The following is a 16,917-nucleotide window of genomic DNA, read 5'->3' as shown; positions in this document are numbered from 1 at the left end:
ATTGCACTCCAGCCTGGGCAATAATAGTGAAACTCCATCTCAAAAAAAAAAAATAAATTGCTTCAATGAAAAATGGACAATCGTAGATCCATAATTTTGGTGGTCACTACCTTTTTTCATTGTCAGAGTGAAATAGAACATTTTTTAGTAAAATACTGATGAAGATGATAATTTCTAATTGGAATTTGAGGAGACACTTTTTCCTTTAACCTCTCTGGCTGCTCCTCAGTCTCCTTTGTTTCTTCTCGCTGACCTCTTAACATTAGAGAGCCACTGGGCTTAGTCCTTATACCTATTCTGTGCAGTGTCTCTACTCACTGGTGATCTCACCCAGTCTCATGACTAAATACCACCTCTATGCTTGATGGCTCCTAAATTCACAGTTCCAGCATAGACCTCTCACCCCGGATTCATGCAGCTGTGACTGTCAGAGAGAAATTTTAAGCTTAAGATGTCCAAAGCCAGACTCCGAACCTCCCAGAACGCCTCCATACTCTTTCCCATCCTGCTTGATGACAACTCCATCCTTGCAGTTGCTAAGGCCAAAAACCTTGGTGGCAACTTTGACTCCACTTTCTCATATCATGCATCCTATTCATCAGCAAATCCTGTTGTTGGCTCTTCCTTCCAAATAAATCAGAATCCTACCATTTCTCTCCTCCACTGCTACCCCTGGTCAAAGCTACATTATGGTAGTGTTAAAGTATACAAATTGGATTCAACCTAAATATCCTACAGTAGGGGAATAGTTAAATATCAATATTCACTCAATACAGTTAATTACAGTCTATGGCTTGAAGATGCTAGCAACAAGAAGAAAAAAGTACCTAAATATGCATTAAAAAGCTTAACATAAATTACCCATATAATTACAAATATGTAAAAATCAGATGCATACGGGGAAATGTCCTGAAGCAAACAGCATCAGTATTCTTCCAGCTAATTGTACTGTTTGCATTAGCCAGTCAGTTTCTGATGCCTATAAATCAAGCATTTTTGTAGCTACCATTATGGAGTTGTAATTTATTCATCAGTTCCCCCAACTGATGGATATTTAGTTTGCAAAGTTTAATACAAAATAATGCAGTAAACATCCATATACATAACTTTATTTATTGTAATTTCTAGCGTGCAAATTCCCAGAAGTTTGTTAGCTCATGTTTTGTTAGTTTTTAAATGAAAAAATAAATGAACACTGTTAAAAATCTTAGCATACTAAAAAATTTACAATTCAGAGTAAACCTCTTCCTACAACCTCTGTCTTTCCAGAGGTCATTATAAGTTTCTTATGAATCAGAAAACCTGTTAACCAAAAAAAGTGACTGAGGCAAGTGTCTTAAATCAGTAGAGGTTTATTGAGCCAAAGTTTAAAGACATGCCAGAGAAAAAACGCAAGCCACATGAGCATCTGTGACCTGAGCTTTCTAAAGAGGGTTTTGGAAACTCATTATTTAGGGGAGAGAGCGAGGAGGGAAAAGGGAGAGGGGTTAGGCAGTGAGGCAAATGATTACGTTCTTGTGAGACTCTGATTAACGCTCAGTAAATCTATGTTTCATATAAGATAAACTGAAAAAAGGGAGTAAAGACTCAGTTATTCATCTGTCTCAGGGTAGGCAGAAGAGTGGTTGATTTTGTCTCATCCTTATTCTGTACCTGGGAAGATAAGCTTGTTATCAGCATTGTCAGTGTGAGATTTAACAAAACTTGGTTTTAAGAGTTAAACTTAGGTTGCAGACCCAAGGTTACAATTGGCATGTGTTGGTTTTATAGCTCTCTACAATGAGAAGGGGAGGCCTTGAGGCTTCTGTTAATAATACCGCCCCCCCTCCTACACAGGACATACTTGGTTTTGGCTACTCCTACTCAACCTCCAAGTTTCAGCTGGAATGTCACTTCCTCAAGGACTCCTTCCTTGGCATCCCACTTTCTAGCCCTATCCCATTATACATTTTCATTGCATATTACACATCTTGTGTAACTATTTTAGTATCTGTCTCACACTCCAGTCCCAGACAGCAAAGACCATGCCTGTGTTTTCCATCTTCCTAGTGCTCAAGGCAATGCCTGGCCAGGAACTCAACAAATATTTAATGAGTGAATGTGAGATCTAAGTCAAAGCCTCACTATCATATATATATAATTTTTATTTTTTTGAGACAGTGTCTTGCTTTGTCGCCTAGGCTGGAGTGCAATAGTGCGATCTCAGTTCACTGCAGCCTCCGCCCCCCGGGTTCAAGTGATTCTTCCTCCTCAGCCTCCCAAGTAGCTGACAGGTATGTGCCATCATGCCCGGCTCGTTATTTTTATTATTTTTTAGTAGAGACGGGGTTTCACCATGTTGGCCAGGCTGGTCTTGAACTCCTGACTTCAAGTGATCTGCCCACCTTGGCCTCTCAAAGTGCTGGGATTACAGGCGTGAGCCACCACGCCACTCCTGTATAACAATTTTTAAAAAAATCTTAAGCTTGATCCAGACCTGCCAACCTCTCCAGTGTAATGATTACATGATAGTCCCTGGGTAAGTCCAGAGTTCCCACTAACTTAAGCCCCTCTTTGTGTCAATTTCATAAAGAGTGGTCCTTGCAAATACAATGGCCAAATTGCCAAGAGGCATTTCAATCAACAGTCAGGGTAATGTGTATTCTTTTGACATAACAGAATACCACTGACTGAATGGCTTAAACAACAGAAATAGTTTCTCACAGTTCTGGAGGCTGAAGTCCATGATCAAGGTGCAGCAGGGATGGTTTCCTCTGCTTGCAGATGGCTCCCCTCTTACTGCTCTTCACACGGTCTTTCCCCTGTGAGCACATGCACCTGGTGTTTCTGTGTCCTAATCTCCCCTTCTTACAAAGACACTGGTCAGACTGGATTAGGACCCACCCTAATAGTCTCAATTTAATTTGAAACCTGTTTAAAGGCCCCGTCTCCAAATAAGGTCACATTCTGAGGTACTGGGTGTTAGGGCTTCAACATATAAATTTGTTTGGGGGACACAGTTTAGTCTATCAGCAAACCATAGGTAGCTGCCCTCCCAACAAGGGCTGGGATGCAATGAGGGGCTGTGCCCTAGGGCAAGGCCCTGTTCTCAGGAAATTAGAACCAAGAACTCTGGGTTTGAATGAATGTTACTAACAGGTATTAAGTACATCACCTAGGAGTGAACTTCGGACCAAGTTTCTATTGTGGAGATATGGATATTGGAAATGTTAAATATTATGTACCAATCATTTGAAATAAATGGTCCATTACTTCAGATAATTAACTTGGAAAAACATGCTTTCACTGTGTAAAATTAATAATTTTCAAAAAGAACGATCGTAGCAATACTTATATTAGAAACATCCTATCAATTCATTAGCAGAAGAAAACAGAAAATACCTGGTTTTACATCTGCATCATGATGAGTGTAAAGCACATTTGGATAGGGAGTCAGGCATCCCAGTTTTGGTCTGAGCACTGTTAGTTGATAACTCTCTGACTTCATATCATTAACTTAAGAATTTCCTCAGGTATTAAAGAGGTCAGTGAACATGACCTCTGAAGTCCTTTGAAGGTTTAATATTCTAGCAATTTCTTTGTTGGAATCAGTTTTCTATTTCACCTGCTACAGAAAACTCAACTGGCCTGTGGTACAATATACCTAGTATGGTTTGGCAACCTGGTAGCTAACCTATAACAGATTAATCAGAACTTTCTGAAAACATTTTAAAGAACAGTTCAACAGAGTTTCCTGTTAACTACTACTTTTCTTTAGTCTGACACACCTGAAGTGCTAATAACACCAAATTAGTCTTTTAACACATTGCCCCAGATTTCATTTCCTGTTATTATCTTTGTGATTTTTTAAAAATGAAGAACTATATTGTTTGCCCATATTAAATAACTTTTATAGCTATGAAACTCATCATGTCTTGTTGCTGTGGTACAAATATAATCTGAAAAATTTTATGAAAATATTTAATGAGGCTTTTTAGCATTTTTTTCAAAATAGGGATTTATTATAAAAACTATACAAACTTTTTATCATTCACAAATGATGAAAAATTTTAAACAATTAGTATCCTCCCTCCAAAATAGTGTGTTCTGTCTTTACAGTCTTCTCTGGCAGTGCATTCAGGTGGTATAGAAAATAACAAACATTCCATATAACTTTGTCCCTACAGTAAATAATTTTTTAAAACTTTTCATCAAGTTTCAGTGTTACTGAAGTTAATTATAGACAGTAAGGATTACAGAATAAGCAGTAAATGGTCACCTGCACTGAATTTTTCAAAGCAAAAATTGTTTTATATTTTCTATGTTGTTTTATCCTGCCCCAAACACTTAAAGCAAAAGTTAAAGATTTTTCCAGTTACCTGAAACTTCAAAAATCTATTGTACTTTGAAAAAACTTTAAAAAGCAGCATCATTTAAATAGTGGTTAACTCATAAACGTGTATGCAACAACATTGCACAACCCTAATACCACTCAGGCCTGCAGAGTCACCAGCTCACAATAATTCAGTGCTCTGAAAGCTGAGGGGAAAGCCCCTGAGTAGTAAGTATGCAACCCAGGGTGTCGGGTGCTTTCTTGTGGTGAAACAAGGGTGTCAAAACTGAGGGGACTCTCCAAGGTCCTAATGAAAAGCAGCTCCTCTAAACACCTGAATCCTTTTTGACTCCATTCTCATCACTTTAAGGATGAAGGCTTTCTGTACAAAGGCTTTGTACAGAAATTATTAAAAACTATATTTTACACTAATGCTAACAGCTAATTGAGCAGAAAGAACTATGAAGTACAAATTTTTCTAAGGTTTTCTTATTAACGGCAATACAGACTTTTTTTTTTTTTGAGACGGAGTCTCGCTCTGTTGCCCAGGGTGGAGTGCAGTGGCGTGATCTTGGCTCACTGCAACCTCTGCCTCCTGGGTTCAAGCGATTCTCCTGCCTCAGCCTCCCGAGTAGCTGGGATTACAGGCACCTGCCACAATACCCAGCTAATTTTTGTATTTTTAGTAGAGACAGGGTGTAGTAGTATATATTCTACTATACTATAGTAGAGACCACTATGTTGGCCAGGCTGGTCTCGAACTCCTGACCCCAGGTGATCCACCCGCCTCGACCTCCCAAAATGCTGGGATTACAGGTTTGAGCCACCGCACCTGGTCGGCAATATAGATTAAGGTGGGGGTTATTTCCTAAAAACAAACATAATCCATATGTCATCTAATGCAGTTAAATTAAAGATCACCTGTTGACACTATTTGAAAAGGCCTTGAAAAAAAAAGGGGGGCCATTATTTGGAATATAAATAAATCACCCTTATAAAATTCTATTATCTATATAAATTGGCCTATTTTCAAATAATAATTTAGCTATTTCAATTACCATTTTAAGCAATAAAAGGCAAAAACAAAGGGAACCTACTGAATTGTACACTTAAACATGAATAAGAAGGTAAATTTCATGTGTATTTTATCACAACTTAAAAATTTTAAAAAATACTGAAAAAAAAACAAAGGGTAACTTTTGGATAATGTATGATACTAAGAAGGGCATGCAACTAAGTAATCAGACTGCTTTTAGTAAGAAAATAAGTTTGTTTGTTTTTTTAATTTCTCTTTTTGAGACAGGGTCTCTGTCACCCAAGCTGGAGTGCAGTGACACAATCAAGGCTCACTGTAGCCTCAATCTTCAAGGCTCCAGGGATCCTCCCATCTCAGTCTCCTTGGGAGCTGGGAGTAGGCATGTGCCACCATGCCTGGCTAATTTTTTAATTTTTTTGTAGAGATGGGGTCTTGTCATGTTGCCCATGTCAGTCTCAAACTCCTGGGCTCAAGCGATACTCCCACCTTGGCTTCCCAGTATTGGGATTACAGGTGTGAGCCACCATGTCTGGCTTGCTTCTCTTTTTGTATTCTAAAATTCAAAGGCCTAAGTATCAAATCCCTAAATCTCCAAATACTGTCACAGATAAAGACTCAATAATAAACTCCCTCCGAAAGTTTAGACAGGCTCAGGTGAGAGACTTGTTTCAAGGGGTTATAAAAAGAAACACCAGGGCTCTGCAGAAGAATCAGTTTTTAATTTTTTTAATGTATCTATTTAATGGAATAAGTTGATCATAGATTTGTAAACCAAAAGGTAATTTCTCTAGTATTTGGAAATAAGAAAAAGCCTCCCTACCACCAACCTTTTGGTCATCTTTCTCATTCTCTTAGAATCATCCTAATCCCCTAGTACACCCTTACCATATATCAATAAGGGCACCATAATATTATGCAAAGAACAGATATATATGCCTGATCTCTTACTAGACTTGCACCAGAGACTGTTGAACCACTCCAGGCATGAACTCCAAAGCTGAGGCACACTGACCAAGCCCCTGGGCATCTACAGAAGCAAAGGCGTTCTCTCTCCAGCTGGCTGCTCCTTCTGGAAGAGCCCTTTGATCTGGGTTAATCGGCCATAGAGCCTCTCTCTCAATGGAGGAATGTGGTAGCTAGGGTCCAGAATGTTTGTCACTCGGCGCTCTCTCTCTTGCTTCCATAACTTGTATGGGTGGGGAGGGAAGAACGGTCGTCCTCTCTCTCTTTGAATCTGTAACGTAATTCCACTTACAGCCAGCATGCCCCATACTGCCAGGATAATAAAGTCTAAAAAACAGTAGAAAAAGTACAGTTTGAACTCTAGTATTTTAAAATCTAACATAATAATACAACCCTTCATGGACTAAATCTGTACATTCCTTTCTAATAGACTTTCTGGTGAGTTAGTCCAAACACATATGTAGTTCCTCAGTTACAAACCAAGGAATCAGTAGGGAAACCACAGTCTTATTTTTGAAACTAGGAATTTTCTATTACAGGCATTTGAAAGTCCAGACAGGTTGTAAAAAAATCAGTTGTTTGGATCCTTGGCCTTCCAACATTATGTAACAAGTACCCACAGTTGTTTGTGTGTTTTTTCAGAGGGGGTTCGGGGAGGAAGGCAGTGATCTAGTTACACTTCACATATGTACATCATGGAACATCAGATTCCACCACGCTCATTTCTTTCCCATTCCACTCTACATGGGGCCCTACTGCACTCACAGTGTAGGTATAGGAATGCATGAAAAGATTCAACCAATCGTACTCAGCTTCTAGTAAAGCTTCTAGCTTGGCAAAACACTGTCTGGTACTTAAAACTTGCAAGAGTTTTAAGGTTTTCAAGGATTTCAAGGTCTCTACCATCAACCTCTTATCCAAAGGGAAAGCTCTGGATCCCAGTAAAGGGAAAGATTTGCCCTAAAATAAAATCACAACAATCACAATTGTGCTTATGCAATATATCTTCAATTCTAGGACATGCTTTTTCACTCTCCACATTTCAACATTTCTGAAGTCAACATATCTTACAATCTGAACAATTCATGTGGTAGTCATTTTTTTCTTCAAAAAATTTATAGAAAATCTGTAATGGATAGAATCTTACAAGTGAGGGAAACTATATGCTTACTAATTAAAAACTCTTTCAACTAGCAAACTGCATGCTTCATTAAAGGAGGGAAACAAGGGAATAACTTAACATTAAATCAGGTTGTCATTCTCATCCCTTATTCCATCCCCACCCATAAGTGTCAAACGTCTTTACTGTCAGTATTTTTCTCCCCTCTGAGAATGACCAGGTAAACCTAAATAATCTTGGAAATTTCTTAATGAAATTCATTTAGTAGATTTTTATCTTCATCTTAAAATTTTAAATGCTTTACTCCCATGATCCTGAGTTATCATAACAGAGGGTTCTCACAGCATTGTATGCTGTGTTCCCTCCTTTTGTCCCAGTTGACTTTCTTTAAATTTAGTTTCCAAGTGCTCTGGTTAGCATAGGTGGGTCAAGACTCCTACTGTGCTGTCACACTGGTTTTTGGATTTAAGAGTCTTACCATTAGTTTGAAAAGGCACATTTGTGAAAGCTCTGTGGAAATCCTTGTTGAGCGCTCTCTTGAGTACGTTCAAAGTGATGTAGGAAAGGCTTGTGGACCAGTAACTGTCAATGGCTAAAACCACCGAATAGGAGCCAATGACTCCACAAGTCAGTATGTTCAGCTGTGGAAGAGTGGAAGAGTTTAGGCATCATCCATGGTAGAACAAAAATAGTTTATAACTCTCCACTGGCTTCAATCACAGGCAATCACATCTGCTCCCTCAGGCATGAAAAAGGACCAGACCCACTCAGAGCTGAACAGAAGTTCCCTGGAAAGATAAACTGAAAACAACCTTCAACATCCATATGAGTTCTTAAAACACAGTTCAGCTTATCCAAATACTATGGAAAATATCTTCCATATGAAGGAACTTCAACAATAAAATCTAATTAGAGGAAGAATCACTCTTCTGAAGCCAGTTGAAACTAATGACCCATCAGGTTGGTGTACTAGAGTAAGCACTACCTTCTTTGCTCCCACTGTTAAAAGCATATTGACTGTGATGCTCCATTTGATGGAAAAAAAAAAGAAAAAAACAAACACCATGTGGTAATCATAAATAGAACTTCGTTTTCACAGTAACAAGGCTATTTAGAATCAGTCATCTGATACAGGTAACACAGCCCTCCCCAGTGAATAAAACATGCAAAATGATGAAATAAGTGATCAGCTGAACACACAGGATAACATAATCAATAAATCTAACTTTTGATGAAACACTTACTATTCTTAGGCAGCCCATGAAAACTACTGGAATGAGGATAGCTATGCAAGAGAAAGTGACCCAGAATACACCATCATCATGAAAAATCTTTAGGTTTCCTGAAAAAGCAAAAAGAAACTAAGAGTAAACAACAGCTTTACCAAGTTAGAGTTAGTTTCTTGGAACATCTGAACACAGATATACATCAAAGCCTTAAAGTAACAACCAGGGAATATGTTGGCAACTAGAAATGAATTCTAATTTTCTTCATTTAACTGTCAATACAATCTTCTTTGAAGGATGTGTTGTAGAAGGTGGGTGGGAGGAACCAAGCAGGTCAACGCTCTGCACTTATTAACAAAATCATTTAGAAGACACTGGAATAGTCCAAGCTCTTCCATTCACTAGCTCTGTGAACTTGAGCCTCAGTTTCCTAACCCTCAAAATGACATTGAATTATATCTCCAAGCTCTAAATCACCTGTTAGCTCTACATTGCTGACTTCATGATTTCATACTGCAAAATAAAAAATACAAGTAAAAGGCATTCAAAGTTAAGCCATGAACCCAATGTAAACAGTGAATCCACTTAACAGATTTTTACCGTCAAAGCATGTCCTGTCATGCCACTGCACACTGTGACATGTGATTTCCTCATGTATCAGGAAAGAGGAACCAACCATCTGCTCTTCCCAAACCCTTCTCCTGCTGCTGGACTCTAAAATGCTGCACAACTTAGGCCGACCCAGAACAAATATATGAGAACTCCTCTTTATAAATTAAGTTTAAAAAGCAAGAATAGGCTGACTGCTGTTTAATACTGACACTGGCACCACCATTCAGTCCATCTGTAAATGGCCCCATACCTCAAGACCTACATATCCAGGTCAGAGTGGAAGACTGGGAGTCCCTAGGCTACAGGACTGGACCTTGAGACTCCATATTCTCTGAAGCCAACAGCAATATGCCATTGAGGTGAACTTACAGATTATATTCTCTAGTTTAACTATATTAACCTTCACAAAATACATATGTGGCTTTCTTGTAAAAGGCTTTCAAGAAATCTAAGTATTGAAAATAGTTATGATGCATGCATGTGAAGAACGGACCCTTTCAGAGAATAAGCTCATTGCTTCCCACATAAGGTGAAAACTAGCAATCTAATCAGATTGTAGTGGTCAGCCAAATATTTTTTAAATGCTAATGCTTAAAAATATGGGTAGGCCTCTTGGCCGGGCATGGTGGCTCACGCCTGTAATCCCAACACTTTGAGAGGCCGAGGTGAACAGATCACTTGAGGTCAGGAGTTTGAGACCAGCCTGGCCAATATGGAGAAACCCCATCTCTACTAAAAATATAAAAATGAGCTGAGCATGGTAGTGTGTGCCTATAATCCCAGCTACTCAGGAGGCTGAGGCAGGAAAATCACTTGAACTCGGGAGGTGGAGGTTGCAGTGAACCGAGACTGCGCGACTGCACTCTAGCCTGGGAGACAGAGTGAGACTCCGTCTCAGGAAAAAAATAATGTGTGTGTGTGTGTGTGTGTGTGTATATGTGTGTGTGTGTATACATATATAGGTAGGCCAGGTGCAGTGGCTCAAGCCTGTAATCCCAACACTTTGGGAGGCCGAGGTGGGAGGACTGCCTGAGCCCAGTTTAAGACCACCCTAGGCAACAGTGAGACTCTGTCTCTACTAAAAATAAAAACTTACCAGGCATGGCAGCACACACCTGTAGTCCCAGCTACTTGGGAGGCTGATGTAAGAGGATGGCTTGAGCCTTGGAGTTTGAGGTTGCAGTGAGCTATGATAGTGTCACTGCAGTCCAGCATGGGTGACAGAAAGAGATCCTGTCTCTAAAAAATAAAAATATGGGTTTGCACCCACTAGCATTGAGGAGATGATCACTCTAACGGTCCTTAAGCTATGAGATAGTTCATAAATAAACATATATAAAGGGTATATGCTAAAATTATTTTTACCAATAGGAATAGTATGTCAAAAAGTTTAGAGACAACTGCTCTAGACTACTTTATAAAGATGAAAATTAAGAGACCTCTTTATTTCTGTTTTCTCATTCCTCACATCTATCCTATGAGATAGTTTCACAGATGATGGAACAAAGTTTCAATACATTGTCCAAGGTTATAAGCTAGAAAGGGAACTAGTGACAGAGCCAGAATGCATATAGAAGGTTTTTTCCTGACTTTATAATTTATGCTCATTCTCCTCATGAAAAGTACATTAAATTACTAGAAATTATAACCTATCATCCCTCCATCCTCTAAGCATTAACAAAAGAGGGGAAGCCCATTAAGTAGTAGTTGGTTTTTGTGGTCTTTTTGTTTTGTTTTTGAGACAAGGTCTTGTTCAGTCGCCCAGGCTGGAGTGCAATGGCACCATCATAGCTCACTGCAGCCTCAACCTCCCGGGTTCAAGCAATCCTCTAGCCTCAGCCTCCCAGAGTAGCTGAGACCACAGGTGTGCACTACGACACCTGACTAATTTTTTTTTTTTTCAGTAGAGATGGGGAATCACTATGTTGCCCAGGCTGGTCTCAAACTTGAGCTCAAGCAATCCTCCCACTTGGTCTCCCAAAGTGCTGGGATTATAGGCATGAGCCACCATGCTCAGCCATTAGGAAGTATTTTATTTAGCACATGTAGGGTAGAGCCTTGAATCTGTATTTCAAAAACATCCCCATGTGAATCTGTCATTTCGCTAAGCCTACACAACACTGCTTTTCATCAGACTATCCAGTAGTCTTAGAAAAAAAAAGTCTTCAGAGAGACAAGGGACACATGACTTGTACTCTATTATATCCTGCATTCTCTATAGAGTTGACAGCCTCATGAAATGGCTATTTTTATGTCTAACAGTCCCATCAACTTTATTCTAGTATTTTAAGAACATTGTCACAGAAAGGAAACAACCAAATAGAATACTTTTGAGTACAGATGCTGTTTTTGTTTGTTTGTTTTTGACAATAATCAGGAAATGTAAGTTATTAAACAATGGCAAAGAAAGTTAACTTATAAGTTAACCAGATTTTAAAAACTGATAGCAATTGAATTACTTTTTAAAAACACCAAAAAAACCCCAGAACCAGCCCTGTGCTACTGCCCCAGGGTGATGAAGTACCTGAGGGACACCTGGGGTTTGGCAGCGGATGGGAGTGGAGGTTGAGGCTACAACAGAAGACCAGAAACAAAGTACCAGGTTCCCCGACTCAGCTGCCATCAGAGCCTTTACCTCCTTATTTCCTTTACCTCCATTATTTCTAATAAACACATACCCCTTATCACAACAAATAGATACAAAGCTACCTCTAAAGACATTCTATATTTCATCTACTGTGCCTTTGAGGAAGGAGGGACTTTTACTAGTCCTGGTGCTGTCTGAAAGTGTCACACCATCAATGCAGATTTCCACAACTCCACAGGAGAAGCACTGACATGCAACACCACTCCAGGATGCAAATCCAATTAGGCAGTATTCAAACAGTCACTCGAACACACAAAACATCCGTTACATATCGCCTACCCAGTGGAGTAAAGAAAGTCACTGACGAGATGAGGAACCCCAGCACTAGTCCAACACAGAGCATGCAGATCGAGAGGATTCCAAATCGCCACCACACAGCTACCAAGAACATTCCACCGACGCTTCCAGCGACAGCTGTCAGAATCAGATTCACTGTACAAAGAGAGAGGATGAACTGCTGGATAACCGGCAGTACTTCCAACCGCGTGCCTTAGACATACAATACCGTTATCAGCGCCAGCTTCAGCTTTCTGTAGGTCAGGCACTGAGGGCTCTTCAGTGGTGCCATGAAGCCAGCATAGAGCAACCCTCTCTAGGGAGGGGTCTGGGCTGAGACAAGGAAATTAGCTAGGGAGCTAAACCTCACAGGACCAGTGACAGGCTTGGCTTGTCAATAAATTGGGATTGAGAAGGAAAAGTTGACAAGCATTCTGTTAAACATAATGGGGTAGGGAGGTATCTGTTTTCAGGTAAAGAAAACCTCAACATTTTGCTTGTTGTACATCTCATATCTTCAACATATCACATAGCCAGAACACAGGTCTATAATCAATATGGCCCCTCCTTTCCCTAAGTACCAAGGAATTCACCATACAGATTAAAAACCCAGAAGGTCTGAATGAGTAGTTCAGAAAAGGTGTTCAGAGACTAGATGGACCATTATTTTACATAAGTAATAGGCTGTCACACACAATATAGGCCAAACTGTAGAAGGAAAGGTGAAGTAAAACACAGCACCTGCCTTCTTGAATACCCAGTTAAACTATATAATTTTCACTTACCATCATACTTGATAGGTGTCAGTCTTGTAATCAGTATATAAAAGAAGAATCCCATGATGATAAAGCCTATGAAGAATAATTCTAAGTGGCAAACCACCAGGAAAGGAAAAAAGCAAAACAACAAAAGCTATGGTTAAGCACCCTTTTTACAGTGCAATTTAAATATTTAATCTACAAATACATGCTTAAGCTCCTGGAATTTACATGTTACAGCATTCAGAAGAAAAAAAAAATCTAAAAGGCAGAAGAAATTCAGCAGCCATGGGAGTAATTATTATTAAACAGATACAATATTAAAGTACCAACTACAGGATACACTTTCTTGTATATAGGTCAGTTTCCACTGTTAAATTGTTATTTGTTCATTTCATAGCTCATTTTAATATATTTATGTTTTCTGCTTAAAATAAGAATAGCACTTTGTCACGTGTATGTGATACGAAATTACACATTAAATTTTAATAGTTTTGTAAGCAGAAATAAAACATAAAAGGTAAAAGAAACCCAAACTGTCCCAAAGCAAAATATAACTTTTATATCTTCTTTTAATTCATCCTATCCTGTTTAGAATGATCAATCATTACCTTCATCCATTAAAACACCTGGTAATGCAAGTATACAGATAACTTTGTTCCCACAAATAAGCCTAATCCTGATCATGGAGGCCATAGCTCTACCTATTTTCTTAAATTCTTCACAGCTGTTCTTGGTAATACTTGTACTGTATCTCAATTTTAATAAATATAAAATGATACATATCAACACACCAAAAAAACCCAGAGTGAGGCATGGTGGCTTGTGCCTGTAGTCTCAGCTACTTGGGAGGCTGAGGTGGGAGGATCACTTGAGGCTAGGAATGTGAGGCTGTAGTGCACTATAATTGTACCTGTGAACAGCCACTACACTGCACTCCAGCCTAGGAGACACAGTGAGACTCCATCTCTTTAAAAAGAAAAAAGAAAAGCTAGTGATAACTTTGAGACCACAGCTTAGCAACTAAGTTCTTTGTTACAGAATCATTCTACATGTTGAGATATTATATATTCTTTACAATACTCTCTTCCCAATTAATAAAAAAAGTGTCATAATAGCAGGAAAGGAGTTGCTATTTCAAACAATTTAACATAAGTTTAAAGAGGTTTATTAGATCAGGATTACATTTGAGCTACCTTGATGCTCAGTTATACAACTTGTTGATTAAATAAGGATTTTTTAGTAATCGAAAACATCACTTATATAAAAAGCAGCCCAAATAATTCAAACCAATTCAGTGAGCATGATTTACACCCCAGTTCTTCAGTGTGTTTCACTGATGTTGATGCTGGCATTCCCTTTGGCATCTGAATCTCTCAGGACTGAGCAGACATTTCAAACTCACTGTACACTGCAGCCCCATAGCCTGATTCATGTGAAACCAAGTCAATCGCCATCACCAATATCCACACATATTTTTACAAAGACAACCAACTTCTTTTTTTTTTTTCTTGAGACAGGATCTTACTCTGTCATCCAGGCTGGAGTGCAGTGGCACAATCTTGGCTCACTGCAACCTCTGCCTCCCGGGCTCAAGCAATCCTCCCACCTCAGCCTCCCCATGTAGCTGGGACTACAGGCACACACCATCAAGCCTGGCTAATTTTTTGTATTTTTTGGAGAAACAGGGTCTCACCGAGTTACCCAGGTTGGTCTCAAACTCCTGAGCTCAAGCAATCTGCCTGCCTCAGCCTCCCAAAGTGCTGGGATTACAGGTGTGAGCCACCACACACAGCCCCAATTTGTCTTTAATTTTTTGGTAGAGAAGGGATCTCACTATGTTGCCTAGACTGGTTTCAAACTCCTGGCCTCACGCAGTCCTCTCACCTCAGCTTCCCAAAGTGCTGGGATTACAGGCATGAGCCACTGAACCCGGCCCTGACAACCAATGTCTACTCTGAGTTATCTTTAGTCAACTAACAGATCTAGCAGCTGATAAAATTCACTGCATAATTGTATTCCCCTGTTAATAAGAGAAGGTTATACTCCGCTGTAGGGAGAATAGAAAAAAATAAAAATGCATTGCAACTCAGTAGACTCATGACTACAAGACCCCAGCTACAAATCTATGAAGATAGTAGAGATAAGTAAGTGCTTACTCTCCTCACAGGTCATTCCCCAGCAACACTGAAAAGACTGCAAAATGGAAATAGCAACTACATTGGACATAATACCTGTTTTCCAGAATCTGTGTCCAAAGAAACAAATGAAGAAACCAAGCAGGGCAAAAAGAGTGAAGAACACTTTGGAAGACACTCTTCCTAAAAAATAATGAAAATTTAGTGGATAATACATCCAATTTGATACTTTGTATTAATATTTATAGAACGAACCTTCATCAAAAAAGCTAAGTGAACTGACATAATTTATCCCATACATGTATATTACAAATTTATCTTTAAAATACTCTTGCCACCCCTAATGAATGAACCTATGTAGACAATCAATATCAACAACTGCTGCTATAACAAAAAGAGAATCCAGACAATATATGCTTGCTGATAGCGGTATGGAACACTTCCTATGACATATTCCTGGGTAAAGTGGAGAGAAACAGAGAGAGAGTGTTCCTAAAACAAATAATCCTGTTTCTTCAACAAATAAACTGCATGGACAAAAGGTGGCAGGGAGTGGGGGGGAGGCGGTGGGGGTGGGTGGAGGGAGAATACAGGTTAAAAGAGATTTAAAAGACACATCAACTAAATACTGTGTATAGATCTCATCTGCAACCTGATTCAAACAAACTGTGGAAAACAATTGAGATGACTCCAGAAGCAAACTCTGGCTGTTAATTTGATGCTATTAAAGAAATATTTTCAATATTTTAAAATGAAAATTATGTTAATGACACGGTGGTTCTATTTTTTAAGTGCTTATCTTTAAGGTATACATACTGAAATATTTGTGAGTAATATGATGACCAGAGATTTGCTTTAAAATAATCCAGTGATAAAGGAGGGTGATGAGGTGGAGAGGCAGAGAAGCAGGTACAGCACAGCTGAAACAAGATAATGGCCATAAATCAAAATTGTTAAGGCTGGATAATTGGTGTATGGAGGCTTGCTGAAGTTTTTCACAATAAAAAATTTAAACCGAAACTCACAATTTAAAAACATGTATTACACTTATAAGTTATTTATTATAATATTTATTACACATACACAAATTACTACCAGTCTTATCAATTATACATATTGCCTTGGAGAAAAATGTTGCATTACAACCAATGATGAAGCACGGTATCATTTAGTTTACTGAAGAGAAAAATATGCTCACTAAATTCATCACCCACCATCATGACTCCTCAGAGATAAACACAAGAAAATAATCCCTGAACTAAAACCCAAAACATCTATACAATCTCATGCTAAAATAAAACAAGGCTGCCACAAATCAAAATACATAAAATGCCTAAGAGTGCTCAGAATGGAGAAACCATGAAGACATACAGTAAAATAAGAAACACAGACAGAAGAGCAGAATTCACAGGGGATATAATACCTAAATATCAGCTTTTCTGAGAATAAGGAGCCCATAAGAAAGATTAAACAACAGCCGGGTGCGGTGGCTCACGCCTATAATCCCAGCACTTTGGGAGGCCAAGGTGGGCGGATCACTTGAGGTCAGGAGTTTGAGATCAGCCTGGCCAACATGGTGAGACCCCCGTCTACTAAAAATACAAAAATTAGCCAGGCCTGGTGGCGCATGCCTGTAGTCCCAGCTACTCCAGAGGCTGAGGCAGGAGAATTGCTTGAACCCGGGAAGCAGAGGTTGCAGTGAGCCAAGGATCAGGCCATTGCACTCCAGCCTGGATGTCGCAGCCAGACTCCATCTCAAAAACAAAAAAACGAAAAACAAACAAACAAAAAAACCCAGAAAGATTAAACGAAAGATAAAAACACCACAT

The 16,917-nt window shown here is 39.1% G+C and overlaps 1 protein-coding gene across 9 annotated transcripts in view; it reads right to left on the bottom strand.

Moving 5' to 3' along the window:
• TM7SF3 (transmembrane 7 superfamily member 3) overlaps positions 1 to 16,917 on the bottom strand; it is a 57,533-nt gene that overhangs the window by 10,934 nt on the left and 29,682 nt on the right. For 2 of the 9 annotated variants that reach the window (XM_520807.9, XM_063786874.1), the window contains exons 7-12: positions 15,185 to 15,271; positions 12,978 to 13,058; positions 12,196 to 12,348; positions 8,676 to 8,773; positions 7,910 to 8,072; positions 6,297 to 6,638 (exon numbers count right to left, since the gene is read on the bottom strand). In XM_520807.9, the coding sequence (XP_520807.4) occupies positions 6,376 to 6,638; positions 7,910 to 8,072; positions 8,676 to 8,773; positions 12,196 to 12,348; positions 12,978 to 13,058; positions 15,185 to 15,271 (845 nt within the window). In that variant the 3' untranslated portion in view covers positions 6,297 to 6,375. Of the gene's footprint in view, positions 1 to 6,048; positions 6,639 to 7,909; positions 8,073 to 8,675; positions 8,774 to 12,195; positions 12,349 to 12,977; positions 13,059 to 15,184; positions 15,272 to 16,917 lie in introns of those variants that run through there. The other 7 variants (XM_054664425.2, XM_063786875.1, XM_063786877.1 and 4 more) reach the window with 5 other exon arrangements.

This window comes from Pan troglodytes, chromosome 10 (genome assembly GCF_028858775.2).
Source record: "Pan troglodytes isolate AG18354 chromosome 10, NHGRI_mPanTro3-v2.0_pri, whole genome shotgun sequence".
Classification (NCBI taxonomy): domain Eukaryota; kingdom Metazoa; phylum Chordata; class Mammalia; order Primates; family Hominidae; genus Pan; species Pan troglodytes.
This window is presented reverse-complemented; position numbering and strand designations above follow the sequence as displayed.